This window comes from Pezoporus wallicus, unplaced genomic scaffold, assembly GCF_028554395.1.
Source record: "Pezoporus wallicus isolate ANWC-B61680 ecotype Strahan unplaced genomic scaffold, APGP_CSIRO_Pwel_v1 contig_2870, whole genome shotgun sequence".
Lineage (NCBI taxonomy): Eukaryota > Metazoa > Chordata > Aves > Psittaciformes > Psittacidae > Pezoporus > Pezoporus wallicus.
Genome location: NW_026636990.1, coordinates 1,799,975 through 1,818,158, shown reverse-complemented (window position 1 = coordinate 1,818,158; position 18,184 = coordinate 1,799,975). Strand labels below are relative to the sequence as shown.

General features: G+C 37.4%; 1 protein-coding gene across 2 annotated transcripts in view; it reads left to right on the top strand.

The window, feature by feature from the left end:
- The window catches only part of LOC130595706 (cAMP-specific 3',5'-cyclic phosphodiesterase 4D), a 141,232-nt gene extending 126,219 nt beyond the window's left edge, over window positions 1-15,013 (top strand). For both annotated transcript variants that reach the window (XM_057402688.1, XM_057402689.1), the window contains 9 exons: window positions 2,503-2,596; window positions 5,911-6,083; window positions 7,085-7,183; window positions 7,265-7,429; window positions 7,751-7,850; window positions 12,531-12,685; window positions 13,184-13,306; window positions 13,777-13,959; window positions 14,569-15,013. In XM_057402688.1, the coding sequence (XP_057258671.1) occupies window positions 2,503-2,596; window positions 5,911-6,083; window positions 7,085-7,183; window positions 7,265-7,429; window positions 7,751-7,850; window positions 12,531-12,685; window positions 13,184-13,306; window positions 13,777-13,959; window positions 14,569-14,979 (1,503 nt within the window). In that variant the 3' untranslated portion in view covers window positions 14,980-15,013. The remainder of the gene's footprint in view (window positions 1-2,502; window positions 2,597-5,910; window positions 6,084-7,084; window positions 7,184-7,264; window positions 7,430-7,750; window positions 7,851-12,530; window positions 12,686-13,183; window positions 13,307-13,776; window positions 13,960-14,568) is intronic.
- The last annotated feature ends 3,171 nt before the right edge of the window (window positions 15,014-18,184 follow it).

Genomic DNA, 18,184 nt, shown 5'->3' with positions numbered 1-18,184 from the left:
GATGGAAAGTCAAGGGTTTGCATCAGACTAGTGGGGATCATAGCGTTACAAGAAACTGACGTGCATCTTCCACTTGTTGTGGACATCCGTAAAATACGTACTTAGTTGGAAAATCTTGAAGAATTCAAGAAGTTCATAAGATGATTCCCAGAGATGATTCCCAGTATGCAATAACAAACCTGCTTTGTCCCCGCAGTGAAATTTGTGATTTGGAAGAGGGGAAAAAAGAAAAAAAATCCTTCCTGTTTTTTGTGTTGAGTAGCTGCAAACAAACATGAATTTGTTCTCCTTTCAAAGTTTGTAAACTTGTAAGGATATTTCCTGAAGAGTACATATCACTGGTGGCTAGATGGTCTTTTTCCAAAGTCTGGTACATGACCCAGGGGTGTTGCTGTGCAGCAAAACCAGCATGGCAAAGTTGGGCATCATCTAAAATGGCTTACTAGGAAACAGCCAGACAAGACTGCTCAGTTGGTATCCAGTGAACTAGCTGTATGAAATTAAGAAAGAGAGAACATTGGAGTGGTAATGGATATACTGATGACGTGTGGAAGTTAATGCAATTTCATCAACTTCTTACATTATATTAAGATTTGTATGCACAATATTTAATTTAAAGCTGACACTTCTGCATACCATCTGGAGACGAGTCATTCTGTGAGATCTTCAGTTTTTGCCTTAAATAATTCAGTTTCTCACCATTGTGGATCAGGAGAAAAAGCATGCAAGAGTGACTTAAGTATGTGTTAAAAGTTTAAAGATGGGCTTTTAAAAATACGATTTTTGGACCAGTCACTTTACTATTTGGCAAGCTTGACTTTTTTTAACATTTGACGTTGGTGACAAACATTAGGTCTCAGTATATAGGTTAATGCTGGTTTCATGCGGAATGTATAGCCCTATAGTTCATAGTATGTATAGCTGTATTTGCGGTATGGTTCTAATTTTCAGAAATGTGTTGAGCACTTGCTAGCACAGTTATATCCAAGATCAAAGCTGAGCCTTTGGCTTGTGACTAAAGTAGGATTCAGTCTTTGTAGCTCAGGAGCTTCCTGAGCTGATGGCGTGTCAAGATGGCAGGAAAACGCAGTGGATAATGGTTAGAGTGTTATATTAAAGGTATTTTTTATTTGGCACACTGTGAGCAATACGGTAATTGGTGACTTACAAAGACATTGTGAAGAAAATAACACCTTTCACTATGCAAGACCTCTTTGAAGAAAGGGCTTTGATGATTCCAGTGGGATGGAAAGGGGGTGGTTAATGTTTAGTCTACTGCTTTATCTCCTTTGAAGAAGAATAAATTACCAGTTTTCAACATAGAGGAATTTTTACAGGGGTATATACTAAGCATAGCTATTGCTTGATGTAATGAATAGTCATAACTGGGTGAACAAGGTGAAAGATGACTCTGAAAATAGCACAAATCATTTGGCTTTGTTAAGAGAAAAAAAGGTGACAGAACTGTTAATAACAAAATGAAAGAATAGCATAATGGGAGGTGAAATTCAGTAGTGATGGATACTCTTTATACTGGCAGTAGTTGTTTGAAAGTTAGTAAGTAGGGCTGAGTTCTATTTATTAATAACCAAGGTGAAGCTATAGTAAATGAAAATGCATGTAAGATAACTAGAACTGTATTATGCAATTAACCTGTCTAACATGATGCCACAAAATATTCTTTAACTCTGAAATCTAGGAGGAATCAAGAAAGGCTCAGTAATGAGTACCTAATCCAGTTACATGTTTCAGCGAACCTTCATGTCCACTTCTATCCTATAGAGTGCCTAGAGTGAACTGCAGACTTAGAAGGGATGGTGTTTCCATAGATGGGTGTTTTATACTTCAGTGCCTCATAAAAATACTCACAATTTTCTGAGATTGTGCAATGCTCAAGTTGTTGAGCTGATCCAGTGTAATAATTTTAAGTCAGATGCAACAAAACCTACCTCTATTCATATTGATATGTAGGTAATCGGTAAGATATTTTGATTGTTTTGAGCAGTGCTGTCAAATATATTTGAATAGGTTAATGATGAGAGATAAAACAAACTTGAAAAAATTACAAAATGAGTAGCAAAAAAATGCACAAATAAATTAATTTACAAATACAATAAGAAAATGATAGTAAAGAAATGGTCCTATGTAAGTATGTTTGTATTTTCTCTCCAAATTAAAATAAGAAACTTGTGAGACAGTAAAGTTAATTATTTGTGTATACATATGTCTTATAGTTTTCAGTTACTAGAAGGATCCTGTGCCTAATTGAATCACTGTAGAGTATTTTAGGAGGTATAAAATTATGTTGTCCAACTCCTGAATAATTAGTAGGGTAGAACAATTCTGCATGTTATTTTTCTGCTTTCATAGTTCTCTTCATGTAGAATGTATTCTTCATGTCATGTCGTTTCCCCAATTACAAATTGACTGTGTTTTCCCATCCTGACTGAAATGCATCTTGATCACTAACTTCATGCTTTTTTGCTATGTTTTGTTTTCCAGTTCAAGAGAATGCTGAACCGGGAGCTAACCCACCTATCTGAAATGAGCAGATCAGGCAACCAGGTCTCAGAATATATATCAAACACTTTCTTAGGTAAGACTATAAGGGAAGTTAATATTTTGTCCCTTTTTCTTTTTTTTTCTTTTTTTGTTTAAATATCTGGGCTGGGGTAGAGCTTAAAAGCAAGTAGCTTTCCATATTAATTTCTCTTTTCAGAGACTGTGTGTTTCATTGTTCAGTGTTTGAGCAGAAAGATCATATTAGATCCATTTCCCTACAGCTCAATTAGTTTGTATATGTGGTTTCTCTGTGTGTGTAATTAGATAAATATTCAGATACGTATTTTCATTTTACAGCTACTATATTGCTACTGCATTAAGAAATGAATTTATAATGATTTAATTGTATATTTAAAAGAATTCTTCCACTCTGTTTCCCTTATGGAAGTTACTGCAAAGAGGTTTCAGTGTGCTGGAAGCACACAAGCACAAGTAACCTCATAAAATCTTGTAGCACTCAGTTCTGATGCTTTGGTGTTCCATGCTTGCCCATAAACAGGTAGATAAATATGACTAAGTCAACATCTGAACAGACTGCTGCCAGGAGAATCTGTGTGGCTCATGAGCATTTAAAAAGTACATCTAAATTAGGATAACAAGTACTTTAAAAAGTGCCAGTCATACATGTTAAGATACATCATGTTTATTTATCTCCTTATTTTTGCGTTTTTTTTCTCTTAATAAGAAGTTATTTTAAACTACATTTTACCCCCTGCTTGTTACTGTATCCTAAATGGATCACTTACTGTGTCTGTTGAATTTACCCATGACTGCAGTGGCATGCCTGAGCACTGTGGCACAGCAGGGTTTCAGACAATAAGGAAGGGGTTAGCCTCCATCATGGAGAACCACTATTGCTCACTTTCAGGAATCCTGAAAGTCACAGTGTACAGCTGCCTTAGAAGATGACACACTTAAGCTGGAAAGCCTGAGATACCAGTTTCTGCTTGCCTTTGCTTGAAAGCTTAAGGCTTATTTTGACATGGTAATGAAATGCATCTGTCAGCCTTTCACATGAGACATCAGCCTTGAGCAGAAAAAGGCCCGGAAGGCAGTCACTTCTAAGTTACTGAGCTATGGGTACTGTTTTGAGGCTATGTGAAAAAAATAGGATACTTAGAATGGTAGGTACAAGAGGAATACAATGTGGAAAAACACCTCATCTACAGAGTTATTGTTTAAATAGAGTATTTTCAATATATGCAAAGTACGTAAGTTCTGAGCCACAATGTGAAGAGGGAAAACATTCTTTCCATAGAAAACTGTAGAGTCAAGTTAGCTGTTTTTTTAAATACATAATTTATCTCCTGAACATCTACAGACTTGCTGACATTTGGAAGTTAGTAACATTATGAGAAAACAGGTTTTTCTGTTCTTCAAAAAAACCCCACAACCCAACTGTTTTCCCAAGTAGGGGGCTATATGACATGTATGAAGTTATTAATAATGACAACAAATATATTCCTTGTGTAAGAACTAAGGATCCTACACTGACTATAATAATATATAAGTTTTTTTTTCAGGTAATTAATCTGTTTTCCTATGAATGGCAAATGTAAGAGAACCTTCCAATGAGCATAGCGCAACTGGGGTCAAAATGGCAAGCTGTCTTTCCCAGATGTTCAGACGGGTGAACAATCCTTTCCCCTCTGTGCTCATAGTTACAAAAGCAGAGGCAGTCCCATGGAATTCCTCTGGAGATCTAAAGTCATTCAGACAGACACTTCCTTTCACTTGAGTTGGTCTGACAGCTCAGCTTATGAACCTCCCTTTGATGGGCCTAAACTTTGTGAATATGACTGAAACCATAAACATCAAAGCATGAACACGAGTCACTGATCCTCATCTGCTGGCCGTTTGCACCAGCCAAGAGCTGCAGCACTCCGCCTCCCCCTTTTCTTGATTGTCTGTGCGAGGAGAGCTTGGTGGGGGCAATCAGGAAACTTAGTGCTGCAGGCTAAAGCTTGATGACATTTCCGCAGTCTCTTGTTCACTGTGATTTCTTTGGGATTGGAGTGCCCAGTAAATGAGACTGCTGAAGGGTAATTTAAAAAAAAAAAATAAAGGTGGAAAAAAAGAAAACGTGAAGAAGCAAACACAATAGCAGTCTGGTAATTAGGGATGGACTTGCTACCTTTGTCTGGTTTCAGTGTCTTTATTAAAAATTAGTATTTGCAGGAGGAAAAAATAGACATGTTTTAAAGACACCAATTTTTTTTTTTTTTTAATTTAAGATGTACTCCTTTTGGTCTAAGGTATTTTTTTTAAGTCTTAGTTTTTTCTTGGCTTCTACATTAGAAACATCTTTTCTGGATTTTCCTGTTTTTTTTCTAGACTATTTCCTGAGGACCAGAAAAGATGCTGATGCATCTCAGCAAAGAAGAGATCATTTGGAGGGAGTCATTAAAACTTTTATGTTGAAATGTAGTATGAATAAGAACCAAATTAATGCAAATTCCTAGGAGGTTTGGCAGGAGAGTCCTTTGTTGCACTCTCCTGGGTTTCTTTGGGGACTACAGATATCTGCAGTGGTCTGTACCCCTGTACTGTTTCTGCAGCAAACAGCAGGCAATTCCCTAAACATTCTAAATGTATTCTCAGTTTAATCCTTGTCTAAAGTTTTGCTGGCACGTACATTGATGAGGTGTATGGAGTGGTGCTGCTGACACTGCTATGGAAGCAAAAGCTCACAGCAATTGCACTGGGTTTTAGGGAAGCAGTCCTTTTGTTGTTATTACTTACTCTGGCTGGGAGGTGAAGAAATGCACTGTGCTGCTGGCGCAAACTGCATCTGCATGCAGAGTGCTTGTACATGTGGCTGGCAAAAGGCTTTCCAAGCTGTATAGTCTTAGCACAATCAGGACCAGTCCCCAAATATTGGGTCCTTTGAGTCCTGAAGAAGTTTTCTAAAGGTTTACATGAAATACTGTTTTCATTGGTTTTGAAATAGGTCTGCAGAGAATATTTTTCCTGGAAAAGAAAACATTTTGAATCTCCTTGCAAAACGGGTACTTAGATTTCTGTTTAGTTGCAGTAACATTTTTATCATGAAAAGTTTGACCCTCCCTACAGTGCTAGGGGGGATACAGGAGAAGTGGAAATCAGCCAATTTAAAGCCAGTTCAGAAATAATGAAGCAATTAATGAAATTGAGATCTGCTTTTACTGAGGTATAGGTCTTGTTTATCTGTTCATGGTTTTACTGCTCTTGATGTGAAATACCTGTTGCAAAATCTCCAAACATAAAAAAAGTTTTCGTAAGAATTAAAATATCCGTAAGATACAACTCAGTGGTGAACTCAGACATATTTGTACTTGCTTTAAATATTATTATTTGTCATTCTTTAAGACAAACAACATGAAGTTGAAATCCCATCTCCGGCACAGAAGGAGAAAGAGAAAAAGAAGAGGCCGATGTCCCAGATCAGTGGAGTCAAAAAGCTCATGCACAGCACCAGCCTAACTAATTCTAGTATTCCCCGATTTGGAGTTAAAACAGATCATGAAGAGAGTCTTGCCAAGGTAGAGAATATATAAAACCTTGAATTTAAATGGCTGAATTAAAATGGAGGGTGAACTTGTCAGTATTATTCTATCCTCTGCTTATAACCATTGATTTCTACCTGTAGCACCAAAGGCCTTACTTTAAGTAATATAAATTGGGTGAAGTATAATAATAATAAGTAAAATCAGAATTAGGCCATAAAGGTTAGTTTCCACATGAACAGAATTACATCTGGAATGTAAGTTAGCATTTGTGTATGCATTATTAAAGCTGCTTATCCATAATAATATCTGAAGAATGAAGAGTAAAACCACCATGTACTGTTACAGGAATGAAAATACATGGTAGGCCCATGTTTTTTGAAAAGGCACAACTGGTGTATAGAATTAAAGCTATTCTTAAAGGTCTGGTCTTTAGCTGTATTTTTCTGTTCATTTGGTTTTTATTGTTCATTCTTTAGCTGTATTTTTCTGTTCATTTGGTTTTTATTGATTTTATTTTTAGTGACATTCCCTGTGACTTTTGCACCAGCAGCTAAGTATTTGGCAGTAATCTAAAACTGGCATAAAGTGATTATTCATTTAATTTTAGAACATTTTGGAATATGCCTATCCCTGTATTTTCAGGAATCTCACCTTTATTTGAAGGGTGTTTCTGAGAACCAGGGAGGCAGCAGCAGAACCGCATCTTCCTCTCTGAACTCTGTTGTCACTGGGCAGTGAGATAGCAAAGTGTGTCAGTTCAGCTCACTCAAGATAGTGTGGTGTTTTAACTCCTGATACAATCCACTTACGAGTCAGTCTTGCCTGTGAATTAAAAGCTGAAAAGTTAGTAGCTGTGGGTTCCAGTATTACAAAATTAGTAGCATCAGCTTTTCCTCCTATCCAAGCTTTAGCATATGACTTCCACAGTAACAAGGTCTGAATATTGATGGGTCTGCTGTTTGTAGCTGCTTCAATCAAAAATCATTCGAATCTGTGTTACGTTTCAACGTGTTTGTTGCTTGATTCTGCCCTAGGAACTAGAAGATGTGAATAAATGGGGCCTCCAGGTTTTCAGAGTAGCTGAGTTATCTGGAAACAGACCTTTGACAGTCATCATGCATACCATTTTTCAGGCAAGTAGCAGATGTGCTGCTTTTTGCTTATCTCAGTGATTTTCCTGTTCTTTGAAATCTTAATTGTCTCTCTTTTTCTAGGAGCGGGACTTGCTAAAAACATTTAAGATTCCAGTGGACACATTAATAACTTACTTAATGACCCTGGAAGACCATTACCATTCAGATGTGGCATATCACAACAACATACATGCTGCAGATGTTGTTCAGTCAACCCATGTCCTGCTGTCAACGCCAGCATTAGAGGTAAAAGTGGGAAAGACGCAGGCATGAGAAAAAGGGACATACTGAGACTCTTCTAAACTAAATATTATAGATCTTAGTTTCTGCAATATTTTTTTTTTTTTTAAATCTTAACACTTTGTCATGAATTCTGTTCTCTTAAAGATATTTACATCCTGTTCTGTCATTATTTCCCATGGGGGATTCTCACTAACCACAGTTAGTAGATTTCTCATGAAAGATAGTGTTAAAATGGGATTCCCTCAATATAGGGATCAATAGTACAGATTGAAAACACTTTTTTCATTGATTAGTGATTGCCATTTATGTTTCATGATTTTCTAGGCAGTGTTCACTGATTTGGAGATTCTTGCAGCCATTTTTGCGAGTGCGATACATGATGTAGATCATCCCGGGGTTTCAAACCAGTTTCTTATCAATACAAGTAAGTTTGATGTCCATTGATTTTTCTCAAAAATTTGCTGCAAGATCTGCACATAGCACCTAAAAAATACATAGTTCAGTCCTTGTTTGCTGCTGTTACTTTACTAGTAAATAGATACGTGTTTGTATTTTAAACTGGATATTATTTTCATTTTTTGTAACTTTATGAAGGATTAACATAGTACACTACAACAAGAATTACTAAGATATGAACTATAAGCCTGGGTCTGTTCCGGTGTATTGGATGTGCTCTCTCCTGGAAATTAGTTGGCTTACATTAAATCATAGAATCATAGAATAGTTAGGGTTGGAAAGGACCTTAAGATCATCTAATTCCAACACCCCTGTCATGGGCAGGGGCACCTCACACTAAATCATGTCACGCAAGGCTCTGTCCAGCCTGGCCTTGAACACCACCAGGGTTGGAGCATTCACAGCTTCCCTTGGCAGCTCATTCCGGTGCCTCACCACCCTTACAGTAAAGAACTTCTTCCTTATATCCAACCTAAACTTCCCCTGTTTAAGTTTTAACCCGTTACCCCTTGTCCTATCACTTCAGTCTGTAATGAAGAGTTCCTCCCCAGCATCCTTATAGGCCCCCTTCAGATACTGGAAGGCTGCTATGAGGTCTCCATGCAGCCTTCTTCATGCAGCATGACCTTTTTATGTTGAGGACACCAGAACTGCACACAGTGCTCCAAATTCTGCTCTCTTCTCGTGAGGTCTCACAAGAGCAGCGGGGCAGGATAACCTCCTTCGACCTGCTGGTCACGTTCCTTTTGATGCAGCCCAGCACACAGTTGGCTTTTTGGGCTGTGAGTGCACACTGAAGCTGGCTCATGTGAAATTTCTCATCAGCCAACACCCCCAAGTCCTTCTCTGCAGGGCTGCTCTGAATCTCTTCTCTGCCCAACCTGTAGCTGTGCCTGGGATTGCTCCAACCCAGGTGTAGGACCTTGCACTTGGCATGGTTAAACTTCATGAAGTTGGCATCAGCCCACCTCACAAGCGTGTCAAGGTCCCTCTGGATGGCATTCCTTCCCTCCAGCGTATCAACTGAACCACACAGCTTGGTGTCATCGGCAAACTTGCTGAGGGCGCACTCAATCCCACTGTCCATGTCAGCGACAAAGATGTTGAACAAGACCGGTCCCAACACCAATCCCTGAGGGACGCAACTTGTCACTGGTCTCCAGCTGGACATTGAGCCATTGACCACAACTCTGTGTGTGTGGCCATCCAGCCAGTTCTTTGTCCACTGAGTGGTCCACCTATCAAATTGATGTCTCTCCAATTTAGAGACAAGGATGTCATGTGGGTCAGTGTCGAATGCTTTGCACACAGGAGAGAAATGGGAGAAAAATGCGGGGCAATTAAATAAAAATCCAAAAAGGAAGACAACAGTTTGTGTTTATATTGGAATTATATAATACAGCCAAGGATAGCCATACATTTTTAAGAAATTCAGAAGCAAGCAGACTGGCAGATGCATCTCTGTCTCTCCCTGGCTGCTGTACTTAGTTTCTGATGTCTACATACTCATGTGTTGTGGACTGAATTTTCTCAGCCTGTCCCTGCAAACTTATTTTTTAATTTTTATTCTTTTGTGAGTCTCTTGCTGGCACTCTGTATGTGCAGGGAAAAAGCCCTAATGAAATGAGACCCTAATGTCATCTCTGAAGTTGAAAACCAGTGTACTTGTTCTGCATTCCTCAAGGCTGTTCTCTGCAGCATTACAGGAACCTCCCTACCTCTTTAGTCTTCTATTAGAAGAAAACACTTATAGCTTCATTGAACCTGGCCATGGCACACTGAAGGGCTTCTTGCCCCAGTGCAACCTGATTTGGTTGCAGTGGTGTATATTACTAGTGTAAGTGGGTAACACATTGTAGGTCAGTGCAAGTTCTGTCATATGATGTTACTTTTGCTGTCTGACAACTCCTTTTATAACTGACCCAGAATTAAAAAAGTTGGATACTAATAATCCAAGCACATAAGAAGAAAAAACTACAGAAATGGAAGCATACCTAGGGTTGTGTATTTGGCCCATCTGGTTGCACATTCTTAGATACTGTTATTTCAGCACTTGGGTGAATCTATTGCCCTGGTCCTAAAATAACATGACCTGAATCAGTGGTATAGTTTGAAGGGAGCTCCTCTTCTGACTCATTGCTGCTCTACGTTCAAATGAGATCTTTACTCCAGTTTAGCTGGCATCTAATTTTATTTCCCTTAATGGCCTAAGGGCCACCCTATAGTGAAATTCGATTTGATGACTCACCTGCATGGAGAAGGCTTGGGATTGACTTTAGATTTCTTGGTAACCAGTACAGTTCAACAGCATTGTCTAGGAAGAGAGGTGAATCAAGCCTTGTGCATGAAAGTGTGTAATACCTAAATGTTTGAGTAAAGTTTTATTTGTTTAATCACAGATTGAATACTGGGATATATTGGTGGCTCTGAGGTGCTGTGAGGAAACAGCAGAGCTTTTTAAGTTTAAGCAGGATGACCGACTATTGGAAGGAACAAGTAGTGGTACATAAAGCTTTCACTTCTATGAAGACAGTTGAACTTCAGCTATGTTAGGGATGATTCTGATGCTACTCATTTAATGCCTTAGAAGAAATGCCTTGTTTTTCTCAATTCAGCTTTTGATAGAGAAGGCTTCTCGGTTAATCAGGTAACATCACTAACTGGAACTGCTGTTGCCAGGCTGAAAGACAAAGGGATTTTATCCCTTTTGAGTCCTGTGTGCAAGGAGGAAACTGTAGGGACACCGATAAAGACCACCTAGGTCTCTTAAATGCTAGATTTCCTAACTTGTAGAAGATAATTTGCTTCCAATGAGTTTTGTTTTCCAGTGAACCACACAATGTATTGATGTTTCATTAAGAATATGTTTTTAGAAAGCATGAAAGACTTACAGGTACTTTAAAGTATGTACATTTTGTCATATTTCTGCTTATTTTTTATAATTGCTTGCATGTGATTTCTGAATATTATTTCCCTATTTAAGGATTTAGTCTGTTATGCAATTGTCTGAAAAGCAGATCTCTCTTGAATGGTATTAAAGAATAAACAAAGATATTAGCATCAGAGGTGATGCTTATATGATCAGTGTGACTCTGACCTTCCAGACAAATACTCTTGAAAAGCTTGTAATGTGTTACAGAGATTACTAAGGGGGAATTTTCTTTGATTTTCACCTCCATTACAAGGTTGGGCACATTTTAGCTCTTGACTGTAGCTCCAGCTCTTCCAAAGTATTTTGGCAGTGTCTAGTGTTTTGCAGTTGGGGCTCATCAGAAGGCTGTTTTGAGAGGAAAATAAACTGGTGTCTGACATATTTGTAAGTAGGCAAGCTTTGTAAATGTTCTGTGAAAAATGAAAGATCATTTGACAAATTCACTTTCTTTTTCCTTTTGCTGTTATGGTTTTGCTGCCATCAGGATAAGGAAAGGTAGAGGAAAGGTTTCCTAATTCAAAAGATCGATCTAAGACAGCAGGAGAATGGATAATGAGACTAATGAAATCTGAAGAGTAGAGCTTTTAGAGGCACCCCATTGAGCCAGAGGGATTTTAAAACAAAGCTGTTGAAGAAGAGGACAGAGTAGAATAGACTGACATATGGCTAGATTTAGAATAGAACAGCTGTAATAAATAGAAATTAGTTTCACAAATGACAAGTGTGATTGCATTGAAAGTATTTGGTTTCTATGGCAGATTCATTTGCAAGCTGTGTTTTAAAACATATGTAAGCTGACATTTTGGTATCCCTGGGTATAAACCAAAGCTGTGCAGAAAGTTGTTGTAGCTGCTTTTATTTGTTAGAGCTAGATCTTCAGCAGGTCTAGAAGACCAATGCAGACCTTCTCTGTGTGCCTAGCGTAAGCATTGCTAGGAAGATGTATGTTATTCTCATAACATCCTGAGTTAAGAATACTCTATTGGAGAAGGCAGCATCACAGTGTCTTGTGCTGACCACACTCAAATATGTGGCAGTAGGCAAGGCCACTACTTGCATTTTCAAGCCACATGACCTTCCAAGAAAAAGACAAAAAGCATAGCTGTTACCATCCTACCAACCTCCTCTCAAAATATCCAGTTGTCATGGACTGATGACCCATTGGCTTAATTGGTGAGGCATCTGAGTGCCCTCGCTAACTGCAGAAAAATGTGGTTTGAAAACCTAGATGTGTGCTCTGTGCCTGACCTGCAGCAAGGCCTTAGCTGTGTATTTCTGGGTCTGCGTGCTGGATAGCTGCAACTTGTCTTAAACAATGGAATTTTAGTAGTTGGGGTGGAGAAAGGCATGAGAAGAGAAAACTTCAGTATCTGTTTTAGTTCAGGTGTAGTTAAGCATATATTTTCCATGTGACCTCATGCAGATATAAAAATGCATTCTGAAAAATACCTTCCTTGTATTTTTTATTGCTACTCCAGACATGTATACATGCTTCACTGCAAAGAGTTTTCTCTATTTTCCTCAAAGTACTTTGCCTTTATTTGTTGAGATGTTCAGTTACTAATCTGTAAGTTTTGATACTGTGTGAACTACAAGAACTCTGTTTCTAAAAGTTCTTCTGTAAATCTTTATGAATGTAATAAATTTGAAAAATCTTAAGGGGCTGCAGAGAAGCACAGACTATAGTAACTTTCTGCCCTGCAATTGTTATTGCAGATTCTGAACTCGCCTTGATGTACAATGACTCATCGGTACTGGAGAATCATCATTTAGCTGTGGGCTTCAAGCTGCTGCAGGAAGAAAATTGTGACATTTTCCAGAATTTGAGCAAAAAACAGAGGCAATCATTGAGGAAAATGGTCATTGACATTGTGAGTTCTGTTTGAGAGTCCCTCTTGCATAGTGCTAGCAAATTGAATAAAGCACAGAAGCTTTTATGACAAATTGCATGTCATTAGACCCATAGCCAATCGAGTAAAAGTTTGAAGTTATATATTGTCTTATCCTAACATGAATAGTGTGTTCTGTTTTCAGTTTCAACAACTATCTATACCTTTTCAGAACGTACACTATCCTCCTTCAAGCTGATTTTGTTCTGACATGTATACTCTTTCACCACCACAGAAATTTACTGCTGATCTGATGATGAATTTAGGCTGATCACATCATTCTGAACAATCATATTGTCGTATTGTTGAAATAACCAAAATGAAAACTTACTGTTTTCAACACTGGTGGCATACATGGCTCACTTTTATAGTCTATGAAGACACAGGAAATATGGGTTCACCCCAGAACTGTTTAAGTGTTTAAAGATATTTTTAAAAATCAGTAATTTATGTAATGTTTATTTGTTTTTTTCCTTCAAGGTACTTGCAACAGACATGTCTAAGCATATGAATCTGTTGGCTGATTTAAAAACCATGGTTGAAACCAAAAAAGTGACCAGTTCTGGTGTCCTACTTCTTGATAACTATTCAGACAGAATTCAGGTAAGAAAGTTCACCTGCAAATGGTCACTTATATCAGTTTACATCCTCAGTTAACATTGGCCTGCCCATTCTCCAGCATGGATTAGATCAGCTGTCTTTTCTTACACCATGACTCCCTGTACTCCCTTTGACAGTGACTCCTCCCTGTAGTGTGACTCTGAGAGAGTAATGAGGTACTAGAGTAATTCTGGACTAAATGAGGCTTTGGCCTTCTATTCAAATTATTGGCACTTGACTGGTTGTTTTCTCAAAGATTTTCTGTGCCTTATACAGGCAGAAGCAACAGAAATGAGGTCATTCGTGACTATTACTGCAAGTGTGAAAAATAGCTAAATACCCAAGTTTTTGCTGTTTAGAATAAATATTGCACTACATATATTTTCAAGATTCTGTTTCACAGGCACCAAAAGTGTAAATGGAGCTGTTTCTTTTTCCAGTGTAATAACACCACAGTGTTCAATCTTTTTTAGGTTCTTCAGAATATGGTGCACTGTGCAGATCTAAGCAATCCAACTAAGCCACTTGATCTCTACCGCCAATGGACAGACAGAATTATGGAGGAATTTTTTCGGCAAGGAGATCGGGAAAGAGAGAGGGGAATGGAGATAAGTCCCATGTGTGATAAGCACAATGCATCTGTAGAAAAATCACAGGTAATTGGTTTGAGTAGGTAGTTAAATAACACAGTATGACATTTTAACAGAAAATCATGGTCTGTAGCCTTGTTTTGATTGATTTCTGAATGCACTATATCCTTTTTTTCTTCCTAGTAAATTAATTCAGCTCCTGAATAGTAAGAAAGGGGAGCTGAGATTTTTTTACTATGAAAATATAATGCATCACAGTGCCCTTGCTGAAGAGATTCCATCACTGTCATAAGTCAAATGTAGTATACATGTCAAAAGACTGTTGTACAGCCACTCATTAAGATTTCCTTCAGAAACAGAATTAAATACAAAACAGTTTGGCTCAGTAAATGCAGTGGAGTTGTTTGGAATGAACAGTTCATTTGAGAGCAAATGCTTTCCAAGTCCTTTTCCAATATCCTGAATCAGACTTTTGAATGTGAAATGTAAATGTAAAATGTAAACGTAAATGTAAAAGACCCTATTTACTACGTAAAACCAGCATGATTTCCTTTCAGCCACCTTAGGGTAGCATATCTAGTGTGCCTTACTAGTGCTGTATTTCTCATATTTTATGTGATTTAAAAGCACGGTTGTGAATAAGAGCTTATCCTCATTTTGTATTATTTGAAACAGGTGGGTTTTATAGACTATATTGTTCATCCTCTGTGGGAGACATGGGCAGATCTTGTTCACCCAGATGCCCAGGAAATCTTAGATACACTGGAGGACAATCGAGAATGGTACCAGAGCACAATCCCTCAAAGTCCTTCTCCTGCAGCTGATGACCAGGAAGAGAGTAAGCAGACTCAAACTGAAAAATTCCAGTTTGAACTAACACTGGAGGAAGATGGTGAGTCAGACACAGAAAAGGACAGTGGAAGTCAAGTAGAAGAAGACACCAGCTGCAGTGACTCCAAGACTCTTTGCACCCAGGATTCAGAATCCACTGAAATTCCTCTTGATGAGCAAGTAGGGGAAGAAGTAGAAGAGGAGGAGAACCAGACAGAACCTTGTGTGGTAGAAGACCATACTCCTAACACGTAGCAAGGAGGATGCAGTCTCTTTCTCTCTTGCTCTCTCCCTTCTCTTTTCTTTTCTTTCTCTTTTTATTTTCATTTTTCTCTTTTTATTTTTTTTTTAATTGGGTAATGGATTTTGGAATGTCATCAGTAGCCTATGTCATATGACATAGACTACAATCGTAGTCACAACTCAGTGTCATCTCCAGGGATGTTTGTTGATCAAAACTGATGTTGATGATTCAGTTTGGCACTCAGGAATATTGAAAAAGAAATTTTCACCTGCATGGCATCAGAAAGCAGGAGTGGGAACATCCATAAACTACATCTTCATAAGCTCTCCATTTGTCAGGTAGGATTAAATAAAGCAAATGTTTTCAGAGGAGTAGCAGCTGTCAACCGAATGCTAATATGCTTTGATAATTTTTGAATTCAAGCAAAGCATTGGATGTTTGTCATGAAAGGAAACAGACAAAAATAAACTGAGGTTCCTACTGGAAAACAAATGTCATAAATAACGAGACACAACATGATTCTGTTACCAACAGGAAGATGAGCTATGAAAATTGCAAAATTTTAATTTTGTGATTTTGAATCTTCCTGATTGTGATTGAAAAAAGTGTGCCCAGTGGGTTGCACTAACCTCTGCATTTTGTATATTATGTAGAAGAGAGGCCTTTTGTAGAGCTTTTATTATTAATTATACTGAGGTATTATATTTAAAGAAAAACACTTTCAGACTTCATCTGCCACTTTTTTGTTGTTGTTGTTTGTTTTGTTTTGTTGGGCTTCTTTTGGTTTCTTTTTTGGTTTCATTTTTGTTTGTTTTGTTTTGTTTTTTTTCACAAAGAGTAACTTGCGAGTTTTCAGTACAAATCTGTGCTACACTGGATGATACTTTTTCTCCTTTCCTTATATTTTTTGCACCTTAGAATCTCACGGTAATATTCAGCTGTAAAAGTATTTTATATATTAGTGAATTCCATTAATATCCTTTGTTACATAAAACTTTTGCAGGATGATAGTTTGTTTTGTGTGTTTGCTTTTCATCACAATTTTCCCAAATGTATTACAGGAACTTATGTTTTGATTTTGCCCTTGTAGTGGCCTGATCCTGCCAATTCTGTCTTATTGCAACAAGTGGTCCCACCAAAACCATGTTGGACCACTAAGACTAGGATTTGCAGGACTAGAGCTCTAGTCCTGCAGTCAAGGACTTAGAAAAGAAAGGTAATGAATTGTCATCTTAATAAAAAAGCAGTTCTTCTGCTGTAAAATTTTTCTCCCTCTGAAAAGTGATTACCAGACTGTTTTTGGCTGGGATCTGTAGACTGCTAAATCAGAACAGGCTAATATAATGTATGGGATATTTATTCTGGCAAAAAAAGCGCATTAGTGTAATATTTCAAATTTTGTTTCGTTCTTGACTTCTTATGTGTTAATAATCTAGTAAACCATTTGCTAATCTGTGTATAACATAATAGTAATGATAGCATTATTTTTTCATGTCTGTCTTGCAAGAAGAGCCAGGTCAGTCTTGTCTTTTTATGTTTTTAAATAATGAGTAATGCATCAGGAGAGTTGTTTACTCCACATTATTTCAATCTCAGACCTTTTCATCCTTTACCCAGCTTGTGCTGGGAATCCTGCTTTTCAGTTTGGTGGGTACTGAAAGCTTCTGTAACTTGAAAAGTTAAAGAGAGGTAGGAGTTCATATTTGTCATTTCCTCTGCTTGCAGGTTTGAACATATAAGACGGGAAATAGTAGCTTAGGGAAGCTAGCAGACTCCTACTCTTTAAAATTTTTGTAAAATGTTAATGTGAAGATGATTTCTTAACAAAAGAAGATAGCAACAGCCATTATTTCTCCTTTGGATTCATTTTGTAATAAGTTAGCAGATACGAATATGGGGGAAGGGCGGTTAAGTGTCTGAGATCTAGAATAAAAGTGATTGGTTAATAATTTAGTTTTTAAATGTATTTTGCATTCTTCTATATCCAGATCATAGTTTTTTTAGCCCTCACAGGGCTTTAGCACAGAAGATACTGAAGGAGGAAAGAGAATATAGAGAACTCATGCTTTTTTTCTCAGTTTTTGACTTTTCTCCATCATTTCTTCCTAAACCTGATCCATTTAAAAGTCCTTTCAGTCCCCAAGAGTGCCTGGAACCTTAATAATGGAAAAGCAATATGAATTCTGAAATACCAATAGGGTTTTTTTGAAGACGTTTTGTATCTGCACTAATTGAAAGTAAATGAAGAGAATGACATTATATTGTGAGAAATGCATCCATGTATACGGACAATCGGAGAAAAGATAACGTTTCTTAGAACTGGGGATATAATGCATTGTACAATCTTTTTCCTCTTTTGCCAAAGTGTGTTTTAGCATTGTACACTGCTTTAAAACAAAACAATTTACAAGTGGCTTTATGTGTTTTGAATATTTTTGCCATAAAAAAAAATGCAGTGAGTAGCTATTGAATGTGTGTGTGGGAAGAAAATTCACCTTGCTTGTAACAGTACACTTTAGCTTGCAAGTTACTGTACTTAATAATGCTGTATTTGAATTCTTAAATTGTTTTGTGTTATTAAAATGATAATGAAAGAATATAAATAGAACAAATAGCATTCAGAAGTTTAAAACACTTGACTGAAATGGATTTTACAGAAAGCTTTGACAGTTCTTTCTAAACCCATTATTTATTTTATTTGTGCCATGAGTTTTTCTCACCAAATGACCTTACCTGTAATACAGTCTTGTTTGTCTGTTTACAACCATGTATTTATTGTAATGTATATACTGTAATGTTAACTGTAAATTATCAGTTCTTACTATAACATCATCCTTCTCCGGATGGTGTTGCTATCTTTGGAAACTCTTGGCGAGAGAATGATGATTGTGTTATACATATTCCCTTTTTTTTGTTTGTTTCTTCTTAATATATTCAGTGTCACCTTAGAGCTTGTTTATGGAAGATTCAAGAAAAGTATAAAGTATGTAAAGATGTATTGATTAAAAAAGCTGCAGGTCTTTGGTCCCAGGGCTGTGCCTTAACTTTAAAAACTATTTTCCTTCTGTTTGCTGCATTTGAAAGTAAGGTAGCCATGGGGCTAGGGCTGGGCATTTCTACCATATTTTTAGTTCCTGACTGATGGGGTTACCTGTACAAGCTAATATGCATGATACTACAATGAGCTTTAATTCAAGAGCCTACTGGAAGTTCAAG